General features: G+C 35.4%; 1 protein-coding gene across 1 annotated transcript in view; it reads right to left on the bottom strand.

Moving 5' to 3' along the window:
• The window catches only part of pard3ba (par-3 family cell polarity regulator beta a), a 240,737-nt gene extending 230,467 nt beyond the window's left edge, over positions 1-10,270 (bottom strand). The window contains exon 1 of the mRNA XM_057859972.1: positions 9,873-10,270. Within this exon, the coding sequence (XP_057715955.1) occupies positions 9,873-9,989 (117 nt within the window). The 5' untranslated portion in view covers positions 9,990-10,270. The remainder of the gene's footprint in view (positions 1-9,872) is intronic.
• Positions 10,271-16,170: the final 5,900 nt, after the last annotated feature.

Below are 16,170 nucleotides of genomic sequence, written 5' to 3'. Positions count from 1 at the left end.
CACATTTTTGACTTTTGTATTACTTTGCCTTAAAATTTTAGCTGGGTCATTTTTATGGTGTGCCCTTTGAGTTCCTAGTGAAGCTGTAATTTCCTTAAAATTGGACAAATAATCAACTTAGTTTTTTTGTGTGTCTATTAGCAATTGCCGTCTATTCTAAATTCAAGGGTAGACAGTCCTAATTTTTTTTTTTTTCCTATGCCCTCAGTGTGTTTAATTCAAATTCAGTCAATAACATAAAAAAGTAGAAAAAAAATTAAAATAATTCTTATGGTTTTATTGTGCTGGATTAATTATCTTTAATTTTGTGTTTTTAAATTTAAATATATAATTGAAAAAAAAAGAAGGGGGGGGTTCTGTTCATCCACAGGGTCACTGTCCAATCTGTTGGGTTAGTGTCCCTTTAAAAGGGAACCTCAGACTTAAAGACTTGTTGACTCTAATAAGCCACAATTGTTCTCTTAGTAAAATATGTTATTAGAAACACATAAAATATCACCATTGATTTAAAAATCTGTAATATTTAGTACACGTTTTGACGGGCGCCATGTTTTATGCGCGCGATGCACGCTGTGGCTGATGACGTAGTTCCTGGACTGGGAGAATAGCTTTGCTAGCTAGCAAGTAAGGATGCAACATACTCGGTTTTATATTGAACCGTTCGATATGCCCTCTTCGATTCAATACACAAAAACATTCTATCCAATTGAAAAAGCTCCCAAAATGTATTTTCCGAACTTTTTTTATGGTCTCTCTCGCTATAATGTCCGTCTCATCCCGTCGTTCCTGTTCATTTTGCTTTTGCTGCTTGTTTTGTGAAATATAAACAGTGCTGTCCTGCTCATTAATGTTCCTCTCGGGTTCAAATCGCAAGGGCTGAACAGATGACATGTTTATGTCGCTGGTCCATACCTGTCAACCCGAGGCCGTTGGCAATCTTACAAATAGTGACGTATGCCCGTACAAATTGATGACTAATCTTACAACATTTTATATAGCGTGCAATATGAAACAAAAATAAAACTAAAATTTTTTTAAATAATACGAATTTATTGGTAATGTTGTCACGTAAAACCTGGTGCAATCGAAGAACAATCAATATTTTCAGCTACATCATGATTACTAAAATTTAACAGTGACTTTTGATATAATTGTATGTAGCCATTTCTATCAATGTCTTTTGATGGCTGCACTTCGTGGCACTTCAGCTCGCAATTCAGTTTGACTTAAAGGTAGTTTGTTATTATGTCAAATTACAAATTAAAAAGGTCAATTTGTAATTGAAGAAATTAACTTACCGATGCAATCTTTGAGTTAGGGAACATTTCTTTTTCTAATTCTGAGAAGTGATCAGCAATAGTTGTAGGCAAATTGTGTTCGGCAAAAAACTGGCAGAATAAAATCTCCGCTTTCGTCACTTTTCATTCTGCAGACTGCATCTTTATGACCAGTGTCGTTAATCTTACTTTGAAAAAAATTAATTAGTTACTTCTCCCAAAAAGTAATCGAGTTAGGTACTGAGTTACTTGAATGCAAGAGCAATTAGTTACTTGGCAAAGTAACTGGTGTTACCTTTCATGTTTTTTTTTTTCATTTTTTCAAAAAAAAAAAAAAAAAAAAGAAAAAGAAAAAAATGGTAATCTTCGCTATGTTTGGAAGTCATTTAATGTTGTGAATCAACCGTGAAAGTTGTTAAAATTGCTTCCGTTTTTGCATTAGTTCCCTTCTGTCTACTTTCGACATGTGAAAGTTTTAAAACTGTTTCATCATTTAAGGACAGATTCAAGTCAAGATTTTGCCGATTTAGGAGTATTTTAGATAAAAAGTTACTTAGGTTCGCGAGGAAGGTTCACTACAACAGAGCCTTTCTGAGAAGTCTACTGCTTTAAGATGCCGGTTGTTTACCAACAACGCCGAGTCTGTCATTTTGCATCTAGTTCTATATGCATATGATACCTAGTGTAGCATCAAGTGGGCGTAGATTGTAGGCTGTCAGCTACAGTCGGGAAATATTGGCGCCACCTAGCTTAGCATCACGTTTGCAACAGCGTGACAAAACTCTTCCCTCCTTCCCACTCCCGCTCTTCCTTCTCCATCTCTCTGACTTTTCTCGCGACATTCAACCAACATAGTTACGCATCGTACGGCATATCGTCTCGTTGCCGAAACAGTGACAAAATCCGAACGGAGAAAAAAAAAATGTAATGGAGGAAAAACGTACAGATTTTGAACATATGGCGTACACATTTAAAAATCAGGGCTCACTTGTACAAATTACCCCGAAACCGTACAACTTGACAGGTATGCTAGTCATAGTCTGGCAGCCCGGCAGCGTAGTCCAGTGACGTCACCGCCCTGCGACGTTAACAAGAATGGCAACCTACTTGGTTAAACTAATTTTACAAAATATTGAAAAAAAAATTTTTTTTTTTAAAGCATCAGGAAGGGTTTTAATATCAAATTATTTTAACTCATACTAATGTTTATCTTTTAAGAACTACAAGTCTTTCTATCCGTGGTTCCCTTTAAGAATTAGCCGGTACCACACAGCCAGCTAGTGGAATCTGAATTGTGCACGAAACATAAATACAGCAGTATGTTTCAACCTGAATGTGCAGCAGCAACAACAGCGTCAGAGTGCATGGCAGGACAAACCGGTCAAACCAGAGTGGCGCCATTCTTTTGTCACAGACTTAAAAACAATGAGAAGCTGACCTGCAGCGATGCCACAAAAAGGTCAAGAAACACGATTCCAAACGCAAACATTGCCCGTGTTCAAATTACCGACAACATTCTCCTCATGATGACGAAAAGCAATCACCGTGTGATACTTTAGAAAGAAAATAATCTATAGTGGAGTTGAAGAGGAAGTACGATACTCCAATGTGGGAAAGACATAAAAGTATTCAAATAAATTTGACTTCCATCAACGTCAACGAGAGCTAATGGGTTAAATAGCGGAATGGCTGAGGCGATTAATCAACAACTAATCAATTATTAAACTGTTTTGACAGTGTATTAATCGTTTTGAACACATTGTTGACCTCAGTATTGTCTGGATCCTTTTCCTCAGCCTCTTAATGGTAACAAGTCTTATTTACTTTTAATATTTAATGTATTTTGAATTAAAAACAAAGAAAAATGCAAATACTTTTTCAGCGTTTATTTGAAAATATATTGTTATAAAAAGGAAGTGCACATATTTTTTATTCATTACAATTTTATATTTGTATTTAATTTTTTATCAAAATCAAAAGGGGAGAAAAAATAAAGCTTTGTAATTGTCTTTTTTAAAAATGGCTTTTAAAAAAAAAAAAAAAAAAACTGAAGCACTTAGAGGGCAGAGCGACTAAGCAGCCAAACTGAAAACAGTGTCATACTTCTGACCTCTAACCTTTGACCCTCTCTCTTCTCGTCATATCAGCTATCCTGCAAATTTGAGTTAAATAGGCTAATCTGTGATCAAGGTATGGTGAAATGCCTCTTCTGACCTCTGTGACCTTTGACTTCATGACCCCGAAGTTTAATCACCTCTTCCATTTCATATAACAAACATTGGAGCCACTCTACGACAAGTGTATACACCTTTGTGCAGATTTTGAAATAGAGTACAGCTTTGTGTGTGTAGAAACACAGAGGTAGTCTCAGGTTTTGAATCAGTTTCGTCCTCATGCTGGCAACGCAAACTATGTAGCGTAAATTGGAATTAACCCTTTAAATACACCTACCAACCAATATTGGTAACCAGTACCAATACCCCCCAAATCACAAAATAACGATCCAAAAACATGTACTATGCACTGCTGGCCAAAAATATTGGCACCCCTGGAATTCTGGAAGATAATGCTCAAATTTTGCCAGAAAATGATTGTAATTACAAATGCTAATTACAAATGCTTCATTGGTAATATGTTCATTTATTTTGCTTGCAATGAAAAAACACAAAATAGATTGGGAAAAAAAAAAAAAAATCAATCATTATCACTTTACACAAAACTCCAAAAATGGGCCGGACAAAATTATTGTCACCCTCAGCATAATACTTGGTAGCACAACCTTTAGACAAAATAACTGCGAACCACTTCTAGTATCCATCAATGAGTTTCTTACAATGCTCTGCTGGTATTTTAGACCATTCTTCTTTGGCCAACTGCTCCATGTCTCTGAGATTTGAAGGGTGTCTTCTCCAAACTGCCATTTTCATCTCTCTCCACAGGTGTTCTATGGGATTCCGGACTGGCCACTTTAGAAGTCTCCAGTGCTTTCTTTCAAACAATTTTGAAGTGCTTTTTAAAGTGTGTTTTGGGTCATTGTCCTGCTGGAAGACCTATGACTAGGGTTGGGCATTGTTTGAAATTGATATGAAAAAGATGATCAAGATATGTTTTGCCGATACCAATCAAATGCCAATCTGATACATATATTTTTAGACTAGTAAGAAAAATTCTAATAAATAAAATAACATTTTTTGTAAAAATCTGCTGGTACCTCCTCAAGAATATTCAGGCATGAAAATGGGTCAGGGGTTAAAAAGGTGAGAAGGGTGTGGAGGAAATATGTTCCGGCGTTCTGCCAAAATGTCCTACATCGGCGAAACATCTACAAGAGGCGAATTTGACAGTACAGCCACATAAGGCTTAATATTAGAGTTAGCAGGGGTTTAATTATTTGAAGGAGTCGATTTCAACCAGCATTGACTCGCGCTAGCTTAGCCACTCCAGAGCCCTGAAACTAACAAATAACTGGCAAACTGCACAGAATTTGTTGAACTCAACTCCAACGACTAATTAAACCCCGGCTAACTCAAAGATTAAGACCATTAAATATAGTCATTAAAATGTTGTCTATAAAAGGTTCAAAGCAATAAAACAAACAACAAAAATGAACGAAATGAACAAGAATCCTTCAAAGTATTTCATAACGGGTACAAATTATTTTTCGAACAGATCATGTGACTGTAGCACCTTAGAGACAGTAGTTTGCGTTGCTTAGTCAATTTTTTTGTCATCTTTACTGGACAAAAATGTAAAGTACTGGCTGTGTTTCCAGTGAGCGAATGCAGCCGTTTGTAGTAGTATATCTCCTGCCTCTTTCATTGCATCCTGACGAGGTAGCAAGGCTTTGTTTTGGCCCCAAACTCCCAGCGCTCACGTCTCATGCATGACCCGTTTTTTTTTCCGTCTTCGATTAGAAAACGTGATATGTGATGTCACTCTCATGACTACACTATTCTTCATTCTACATACATTTTGAGCCAATAACAAAATAGTAACTCACAGGCATCAAGGAAAGTAACTTAAATCAGATTACTGATTTAGAAAAATGAACGCGTTAATTGCTCTTTATTGAAATAAAGTAATCAGATTACAGTTACGCATTACTCAGTAACGCGTTACTTACAACACTGCTTTTACTGTATATTACCGTTAAATACACAAGCTTGACGCTAACTTAACGGGAGCTATTTTTTCACCGGAGATTTGGCTAGCTCTGGCAGTGTTCAACGCAAGCTGCAATGAACGTCAGTAACTTTGTTATACCGCAAAATATGAAAACGATTGAAGCCATTACTCATCAAATTCAATATGCTGGCAAATGCAGTCATCTAAAAAAAACATTGGGAGTGAGACTCTCCTCATCCAGCAAAGGTGAATTTGTGCTTAGGGCAAGATCATCTGTCGCAATTAGCGATCTTTGACGCTATTTTTTTTCTTTCCATGCATTCAAACTTGTTTGTCACTCAGCGACTGTAATAAACCTCAACGAAGTTGCTCTTCTAGCTAAGCCTAGGCTAACATTCGTCTCTGTAAGTTTTCAGTTAGTTTGAATATTGAATTTTGAAAGGAAAATGTGTTTTGTTTTTGGCGAACTTTTTCATGAAGCTAACCTGTTGAAGCTACTCACACGTGGAAAAATACTATTGTACAACGTTTTAAATGTATTCATTTTGTATATTTCAGTTACCACGATTTGAGAGCTCAATAAATTGAAGAAAAGTACGCCTTGTGTTTGGAGTGTTTGTTTTTGGGTTCGCTGGAATGGCGTCACTGACACACGCAGCATCAAACGGGACGGGGAAAGCGCTGCCGCGCCAAGCCACTTCTGGCTGGATTTTTGACATATGAAAAATAGCGAATACGTACTACTGTATGACGGAAAATCTTAGTGGTTTTTTAACCGCAACGTTTTCATAACATGGTAAACCGTGAAGGTAACCGGCACTTGCCTACACCCGACCCCCCCCTCCCCACCTTAAAAAGTTTCTCCTCGGATCTACACGATTCACGTACATAGGTCATCCTTTTTTACTTCAAAACGGCGAATTTCGCCGAAAGGTGAGAGATTTTCATGCCTGATATTACACGGTGCTCTTTAACTCTTATTAGTTTCTAAAGAGCAGTAGTCTCACTGAGCGGACATACTGTATCTGCCTGATGCTTTGATTTAAAACATCCGAAAAGCACGATGCTACAAAAAAACCACGCGACTACTATATTGGATCCGATCTTGTGACCAAATCCGGTACTTCAAAAATAGCCGTATTAGGCGCCAATACCGATTCTGAGTAAATGATTGGACATTACTTATCACTACCCACCTGTGGTCAGTCATCACAGCTGAAATCAAGTTGATGTCTATCACTGTCAGTGAATGAGTTAACACTATTATTGTTGCAATGGCGTATTTACAGGTCTCAACAAAAAATCAATCAGGAAGCTGCACCGGTCATGAAATCATAACAATTCCTTAATGGCCTTGGACCAGATTACATGCTAGACTTGCTTAATCCCTACGAAGCATCCAACATAATTGTGGCATTCTTTGTAATGCACAGTCATGAGTTTGTAGCTGACAGTTAGCAAGGAAGTTGGCGCTTGGAAAGAGTCCCAGCCAATCTAGCGGTGCAGTAAACATCTCATTAACAAGGTCTACGCGCCTCTTCACAAGTGATTAAAAGTAGCTTTCTGACGTTAGACGTGAAGTTTATGCGGTTGCTAAGTGGACATTGTTAGAGTTGCGCTGTCCTCGCCATCATCTAAGTCTGTTGGAGTAGTCTGCAGGCTGTTAAGTGCATGTCTACTGCTGTTAATTAGCTAACTGGCTGCCACTTACAGCGCGAGATGTGCAAGCAGCGCGAGATGTGCAATCCATTTTAAGAGGGAGGGTTGGCACCAAAAGAAAGTTTATTTGCTGCCATCCTCCCAATTCAGATGGATTAGATGTCTACTAATAATAAATTAACTCAAGAGTTCGCTCACAAATGCCCGTTAAAGGCAGATCGAGGGCACACGTTCGCATTTGGATCGCTTGGTGGTCTGTCAGTGAAAACCGTTTCGTGCGTTTGTCACTGGAGGGAAAGACCGTACAGGCTGGACGATAAGAGCGCGGCCTGTCACCGATCCTAATCCCCCATCACTCAAGGGACAAAGCCGCGCTCATCCAAGACGGCGGTGGCATTGAGGGCATTAAACAGTCAATTGGCACCTGCCCGCTGAGATAGCGCCGCTTTTAAAGGGGAAGCTATTGTCCATATCGGCAGCGGCACCCGGGAGAAAGACACATCAGCCGACTATCGGCGCAGAACAGCGCACGCTCTGCTGACTAATCAAAGGTCAGTTCAGAAACAAATGATTAATGTTTATTTGATTACCATGTCAAACAATTGTGATAAGTCGAGCTAGGTTGTAATAGGTTACATTTACTTGAGTAACTGTTCAAGAAAAATGGACTTCTACGTAGACAGTGTTGTTTTCGTCAACGATGACGATAATGAAAATATTTCATCACACATTTTTTTCATGACGATGACGAGCTAAAATCGTATCTTGGGAGAAAAAACAAACAAAAAGACATTTTATAACAAAAAATCATTTTCTGTAGATAGCAGGGGTCCCCAAACTACGGCCCACGGGCCTGATAAGGCCCGCCTCCACATTTGGTCCGGCCCCCTGAAAAATACCAGAGAGCATTTTGATTTTTTTTTGTTTTTTCTTTCAGTAGTGTTATTTATTTCCTGGGTTTTTTTTCCGTGAAGAACCTAGAGAGGGTTATTTGGTTATTATCTATTTAATTAATTATATTATATTATATTACATTATATTATATTATTATTATTTTATTTTGTTCCGTGAAGAATACAGAAAGGGTTATTTGATTGTGGCTTTCTGGAAAAAAAAACAATAAATCTTTACATTTAGGCACTCCTGCAATCGTCACACTTTTTCTGTTACAAACTGACCCCGGCCCCTCATCAGGGAAAAGTTATGTGGCCCTCAAAGGAAAAAGTTTGGGGACCCCTGGTAGATAGCATCCGAGTGAGTGAGCGAGCTAGTGAGAGAGGAAAACAGTTGTGAGCTTATATGCATTTTTGATTCTTGTAAAATAACATATATAAAATAACATTATTCAGATGTTTGGGATGTAAATAAAGCAAAAAATAGCTGTGTATAATTCAAAGTTATGTTTGAAATGTATGCTTTCACAAAAAGCTAAATTTCTCCATTATTTCATCAAAAATTGTAAAATTGCTCAAACAAAGCTATTTTCTAATGCTGATTTCTAAAGGATGAAAAAAGATATGAACTTTTTTTTCCTGCTGAAAGAAGAGTCCAATCTTTCTTTTGGTGGGTTCTATGTTTATATAGCAATAGAACAGAATTTTTTGTGGGCCTTGCAAAATCAGTCAAAATCCAGTAAAACGGCCGGGAGTGAAGGGCCTTGGCTCCCGTCAAAATGGCTGGGAGTGAATGAGTTAATTTTATAATCGTAACGATGAACGATTAACTATTCAAACTAGGAACTATTTTGTCCACTAGAAGGCACTCATGCTCTTTGGATGAATGATGCTACAGTTGTGTCATTTTTTTTCTTCTGGCGGAATTCCATGTTTTTGTTTTTTCTTTAGTGTAATGTGGTTATGTAAAGGGTTGTTGTACGGCATCCTTATAACCACAGTTCATATAGATAACTTTGTGCTTAAAAAAAAAATTCTATTGTTTGAAAAAAAAAATAATAATAGTAATCCGTTACTCATAATGTTACTCATTACTTAAGTATTCTTTTGACTAAATACTTTTTTACTTGTACTTCCGTACATTTTTGGGATGACTACTTTTACTTGAGTAATATTATTTTGAAGTAACGCTACTTACCTGAGTAAAATTTTTGGCTACTCTACCTACCTCTGAAATGGATAGGACGTCAAGCGCCGTCAATGGCATGCGATGAGTAATGAGCTTGTGAGTTAACAAGAAAGAGAACAGAAAATGCCTCATATATAACAGGAAGTGGCCAAAAATCGACAGGGAGTGGCCAAGGGAGCACTAAATATCCCCAACTAATTTCTTCAGAAATGGCATTTTCAAGTTGCGAAAATAATAATATGGGCGGAAACACTCCCAATTCCTGCGTGTGTACTCCATTTTGCTCCCACATTCCAAAAACATGCTTGGTAGGTTCATTGAAGACTAATTACTATGACTAATCTTTGCTCTGAATGTGAGAGTGAATGCCTGTTTATCAGCAGGTGTTGCTGCCCTGCTGAGATTGAATAACAAACAGTTTATTTTGTTCTCTGCTCCAAAATGGGCTCCAGAACACCTGCGACCCTCTTAAAGTTGTTTAATCAGGTAAATTTGTGGACGCAATTCGAAAAAGTGCGACTTTTTTTCTGAGAAATGAGGGTCAGTCTGTACATTCGGCAGGTAACTTCCGGGTTTTCAATGTTAGGTTCACGTTACAATGTCGCAGGTAGGAGGAATGAGTGTTCGCATTTTCACTTCGAAACACTTGAGTATCCATTGGAAAATAAAATATTAAGAAAGAAAAAAACGTGAAAATGCGTCTGTGTGCCAACACTAGAGAGCGTTTACCTGGTCCAAAATCTTCCGGTATCTTCGCGTAGATTGATCGATTAAATCCCGCACGGTCCATTCGGGTTTACACGGAACCACCACCGCTGTGTCCCCGAACGTCACCGTGACCTTCATGATTTCTCAAAAAGTTGATGATATTCCGCTAAGAAAGTGAGAAAAAGTCCGCAGTTTGGCCTCCCCGCGGAGCAACAGGTGTCTCCAGTTGGGCTGGAATCGAGTCGCTCTCGTTTTTTAGCGGCTCCAGGTGTGAAAATCCATGATTGTGACAGCCGTCGCCGCCGCAAACGACGCCCGCGGTGCAAAGACGCGCTCAAAGCGGCACACTTTCGAACATGTTGGGCTGATACACCCAATCAAAACATACGCGTCTCAACCCGGAAGGAGAAATCACAGCTGCTCGTCACCGCGCCAACCACATCTGCAGGTAATTTGGAGTTGGAGGACTTTACGTTGAAATGGGAAAATGTTGTATTTATTTTATTTTATTTTATTTATTTTTTGGGGGGGAAGCAATTTTAAGTAGAGATTTTTTTGGAATTCATTTGTTTGTTTATTATTACATTTTTTTCTTAAATTATCGTTATTTATTTATTTTTTATTCACAAATGCAAATATAGCACCCTTAAACCTGTTTTCAAACACTTTTATAACGACACCAATTCCTATTTGGAGCTTGTCAAAGATTCGAAAAATAAAACTGCTCATAAAACTGTTAATATTTGTACTATATATTTAAAAAAATAAAATAAAATAAATATATATATTTTTTTTTAAATTAAGTAATAGTGATCCCCCTACTGGCATCGATGTTTTGTTTAATGTATGTATGATCTATTATTTAAAAATAAATAAGTTTGGAATTCACATAAACAGCTTTTAAAATTTTTATTTTTAAGAAACAATTTCTGAAAAAGGAATAATTAAAAGCTAACTTTTTTAAAAACATGTTTTTAAAAAAATAATAATAATAATATTCAGTCTTGTCAAGTAAAATAAATAAATTCCGTCACTTGCATGAGAAAAAAAACTCCAATTTTAACACTAACTTTTGCAATATGTAAGCTTTTAAAATGACAGAAAAATAGGAAGAAAAAAAATATTTTTTTTTTAAATTGACTGTAATTTTTGGGGGGGTTGAAAGATTTTTTTATATATATAAATATATTCAACTGAATAAATAACTGTATAAAAAATTAATATGTGGAACCTAATTCTTTGAGTCCAGTAAAATAATAATAATAACAATAATAATAAAGAATAGCTTCCATAACTGTATGATCTTTGCATAAAAAAACTGTAATATATATAAAAATTGAATGAAAATAAATTGAAGGGGAAAAAAACTTTTTTAAAAAATTGAAATACATTTTAAAAAATATTTCAATAAATAAATAATTTAAAAGGGAAAAAAATGTAAAACTTTTGAGCCAAGTAAAAATTAATTATAGCATCACATTAATAACTTCCTTAACTTGCATTGAAAAAACTGTAAAATTTAATTTTCACATTTTAAAATACATACACACACATACAGTACATACAGAGTATGTACAATTTTGAAAAATACAATAAAAAACAATAACTTATTTGTTAAACAAACAAAAAAAAGTACTTTGATTTGATTGATTCATTCATCTTACGTGCAGCTTTTCCTGACGAGGGTCGCATGGGTGGGCATTTTAAGATAAAATTTAAAAAAAAAAAATTAATATGATTAAAATAAATAGTTTATGTCAGTTAGATTAAAAAACAACTATAGAGACAATTTTAGAGTTACAATAGACATGTTTAGAGATTTTTTTTAAAAATAGATATTTAAAATAAAAAATAAAAAAAAACAATGAATTTAAAAACATGTTTTTAGAAAATAGAAACTAAAAATTATGTCACTTGGAATATCATAATAGTGGTAGTGATAATAATACATTTTATTTAAAAAGCATTTCATATGGACATATATCAAAGTGCTACCACATAGTGGCACTAAAAATATATATGGTGGAAAATACAGACAAGGCTGAAAAGGCAGTTTCTGCTCTTGCACCCCACTGTTGTGTATAATAGAACAATATGTCTATGCTGCCATAACAGATTCATGGCGCATTAAGCCCCCGAACTATTCTTGGTTTTTTCCGTTTTACCCTAGTAACCCCCGTTTACAGACACCGCGCAAACGCTTTTGTTTCAACCCAGCCATAAAAAGAAGGTAATTAATTATATTTATTATTTAAAATGTCATTTTTAGCTTAGAATCATTAATTGATGTCCAATATTTCGTTTGAAAAAAAAAATGACTTTACAAAATTATTTACTCGCACATTTTAAACAAATTACGTCACAATGACAAAAATTGGCTTAATTTTTTTTTTTTTTTTTTGGTTACTGTCGCATTTCCCCCGATATGTTAGAAGATAATTAATCAGTCCAAACAAAGAAAAATTGAAAATAAAAATGTTTAAAAGGGTAAATATATAAAAAGAACATCTTGACCACTCCATGATGTCTGCGATTTCTGCATTGCGACCCTTGTTATATTACCATGTTTCATCCATAAAATCCCCCCAAAATCCGGCTGTGGCCATTCACATCTGTGTCTTGACACTTGATAATACATGCTACATGGAGATTTTGGATCAAAACAAGATAAGCACGCGATAATATCTCAATAAAATAATGGCGTCTTTAATTATGCTCTCGCGTGCTCTCACCTCCAGTTAGGGTTTTGCTGTTTAAAATTTTTTCTTTTTTTAAATGACCTCCTGATCAAATTTTTCCTTCCCACCGAAAATAGAGATTTTAAGCTTTCCAATGATGTATCACACATGCATATCGGAAAATTTTGAAAGTTGACCAAATTGGGGGCCTCAGAGCGGAACTTCAAGTCACCTGAGTGTTTTCCGCCATATATATGTATGTATATTTATATATATAAATATATATATATATTTTTTTTTTTTTAAATGAATAAATAACAGTATTAAAAGTAAAACCTAATTCTTTGAGTCTTTGACTTGAGACTTCGAGTCACCTGAGTGTTTTCCTCTATATACATATATACATATACAGTATGTATATATAAATATAAATATATATATATATATTTTTTTTTAATGAATAAATAACCATATTAAAAAATGTATGTAAAACCTAATTCTTTGAGTCCAAAAAAAATTAATAATAATAATGAAATAAAGAATAACTGTCATAACTGTATAATTTTAACATAAAACATTTTAACATATATATATATATATATATACAGTGCCTTGCAAAAGTATTCGGCCCCCTTGAACCTTGCAACCTTTCGCCACATTTCAGGCTTCAAACATAAAGATATAAAATTTTAATTTTTTGTCAAGAATCAACAACAAGTGGGACATAATCGTGAAGTGGAACAAAATTTATTGGATAATTTAAACTTTTTTAACAAATAAAAAACTGAAAAGTGGGGCGTGCAATATTATTCGGCGCCCTTGCGTTAATTCTTTGTAGCGCCACTTTTTGCTCCAATTACAGCTGCAAGTCGCTTGGGGTATGTTTCTATCAGTTTTGCACATCGAGAGACTGACATTCTTGCCCATTCTTCCTTGCAAAACAGCTCGAGCTCAGTGAGGTTGGATGGAGAGTGTTTGTGAACAGCAGTCTTCAGCTCTTTCCACAGATTCTCGATTGGATTCAGGTCTGGACTTTGACTTGGCCATTCTAACACCTGGATACGTTTATTTTTGAACCATTCCATTGTAGATTTGGCTTTATGTTTTGGATCATTGTCCTGTTGGAAGATAAATCTCCGTCCCAGTCTCAGGTCTTGTGCAGATACCAACAGGTTTTCTTCCAGAATGTTCCTGTATTTGGCTGCATCCATCTTCCCGTCAATTTTAACCATCTTCCCTGTCCCTGCTGAAGAAAAGCAGGCCCAAACCATGATGCTGCCACCACCATGTTTGACAGTGGGAATGGTGTGTTCAGGGTGATGAGCTGTGTTGCTTTTATGCCAAACATATCGTTTTGCATTATGGCCAAAAAGTTCAATTTTGGTTTCATCTGACCAGAGCACCTTCTTCCACATGTTTGGTGTGTCTCCCAGGTGGCTTGTGGCAAACTTTAAACGAGACTTTTTATGGATATCTTTGAGAAATGGCTTTCTTTTTGCCACTCTTCCATAAAGGCCAGATTTGTGCAGTGTACGACTGATTGTTGTCCTATGGACAGACTCTCCCACCTCAGCTGTAGATCTCTGCAGTTCATCCAGAGTGATCATGGGCCTCTTGGCTGCATCTCTGATCAGTTTTCTCCTTGTTTGAGAAGAAAGTTTGGAAGGACGGCCGGGTCTTGGTAGATTTGCAGTGGTCTGATGCTCCTTCCATTTCAATATGATGGCTTGCACAGTGCTCCTTGAGATGTTTAAAGCTTGGGAAATCTTTTTGTATCCAAATCCAGCTTTGAACTTCTCCACAACAATATCTCGGACCTGCCTGGTGTGTTCCTTGGTTTTCATAATGCTCTCTGCACTTTAAACAGAACCCTGAGACTATCACAGAGCAGGTGCATTTATACGGAGACTTGATTACACACAGGTGGATTCTATTTATCATCATCGGTCATTTAGGACAACATTGGATCATTCAGAGATCCTCACTGAACTTCTGGAGTGAGTTTGCTGCACTGAAAGTAAAGGGGCCGAACAATATTGCACGCCCCACTTTTCAGTTTTTTATTTGTTAAAAAAGTTTAAATTATCCAATAAATGTTGTTCCACTTCACGATTGTGTCCCAATTGTTGTTGATTCTTGACAAAAAAATTAAATTTAATATCTTTATGTCTGAAGCCTGAAATGTGGCGAAAGGTTGCAAGATTCAAGGGGGCCAAATACTTTTGCAAGGCACTGTATATATATATATATATATATGTCAGTTGAATAGAATTAAAAATTTGATGGCATAAAAAATTAAGTTTGAAATTCATATTTTTGTAAAAAAAAAAATAACATTAAAAAAAATCAATAAATACATGAATAACTATTAAAGAAAAAAATATGTAAAACATGTTTTGAGCCAAGTCAAAAAATATAATGAAATTGAATAACTTCCTTAACTTGCATTGAAAAAACTTTAATTTTCACATTTTTAAAATACACACACACAAATACAGTACATATATGTACTATTTAAAAAAAAAATACCAATGAAAAAAATAACTTATTTGTTAAAAAAACAGTACTTTAAAAAAAAAAAAAAAAAATTTGAAAATGTTAGAAATTATTGATTTATTCATCTTCCGTGCAGCTTTTCATGAGGGCCGCGGGGGTGCAGAAGCCTATCCCAGCTAACTATGGGCATTTAAAATTTTTTTTAAAAAATAGGAGTAAAATAAAGCTTATGTCAGTTAAATTTAAAAATAACTATACACAGAATTTTAGAGTTAACATTTGTATCATCAATGTTTACAAAATGTTTTTTTTTTTTTTAAATACATTAAAGAAAAAACAATGAATCTAAAAACATGTTTAAAAAATACGCTAATAATTATTTGTATCACTTGGATTTTCATAATAATAAATAATAATAATAAATAAATTTTATTTGAAAAGCATTTCATATTATTGACGGATATCAAAGTGCTACCACATGATCCCACTAAAAAAAAAATATATATTTTTTTTAATAATTGCTAGGTAAATTTATGGGTTAGCATTTGTAACATATATATTTGATGTTTTAAAAATGAAATACAATCAAATAACTGATAGTAAAATAATTGTAAAAAAGACACTTCCAGCCAGTCCATGTTGCGTTAGCCTCCATTTCAGCTGCAATCCTAATAAGGACAAGCAAGAAATTAGATGGATGGACAGCCTCCATTTAGCCTCCAACTATGGTGACATTGCCTTGACTGACTGGCCCACTGACATGCTCGTATGCCTTGATTCTGCAAATGTTTTGGTTCTGCTCTGTTACCACAGCGGTCGGATTTGGAAATGGAATGAGCAATTAGTCCTGCTGCCAATTTAATGGGCACCAAATGGACACAACAATTAGAAGACGTCAGCCCTGCTTGGCTTTTGGGAAATCGAGGTGAGACGTGAGCTTTAAATTGAGACTCCCAAGGACAAGGACAAAAGTGGGTAAAAACATTGAAATGTTGTAATTTATAAATTGATGTCATCCTTCGTTTTTTTATCCAATTATTTACACATTAGAAAATTCAAGAAATTAAGGTGCACAACAGTTGCACTGTATACAATTTCCACCAAAAAACATGGTTCCACACAATTTTTTTTTTTTACAAAAATGG

This window comes from Corythoichthys intestinalis, chromosome 2, assembly GCF_030265065.1.
Source record: "Corythoichthys intestinalis isolate RoL2023-P3 chromosome 2, ASM3026506v1, whole genome shotgun sequence".
NCBI lineage: Eukaryota > Metazoa > Chordata > Actinopteri > Syngnathiformes > Syngnathidae > Corythoichthys > Corythoichthys intestinalis.
This window is presented reverse-complemented; position numbering and strand designations above follow the sequence as displayed.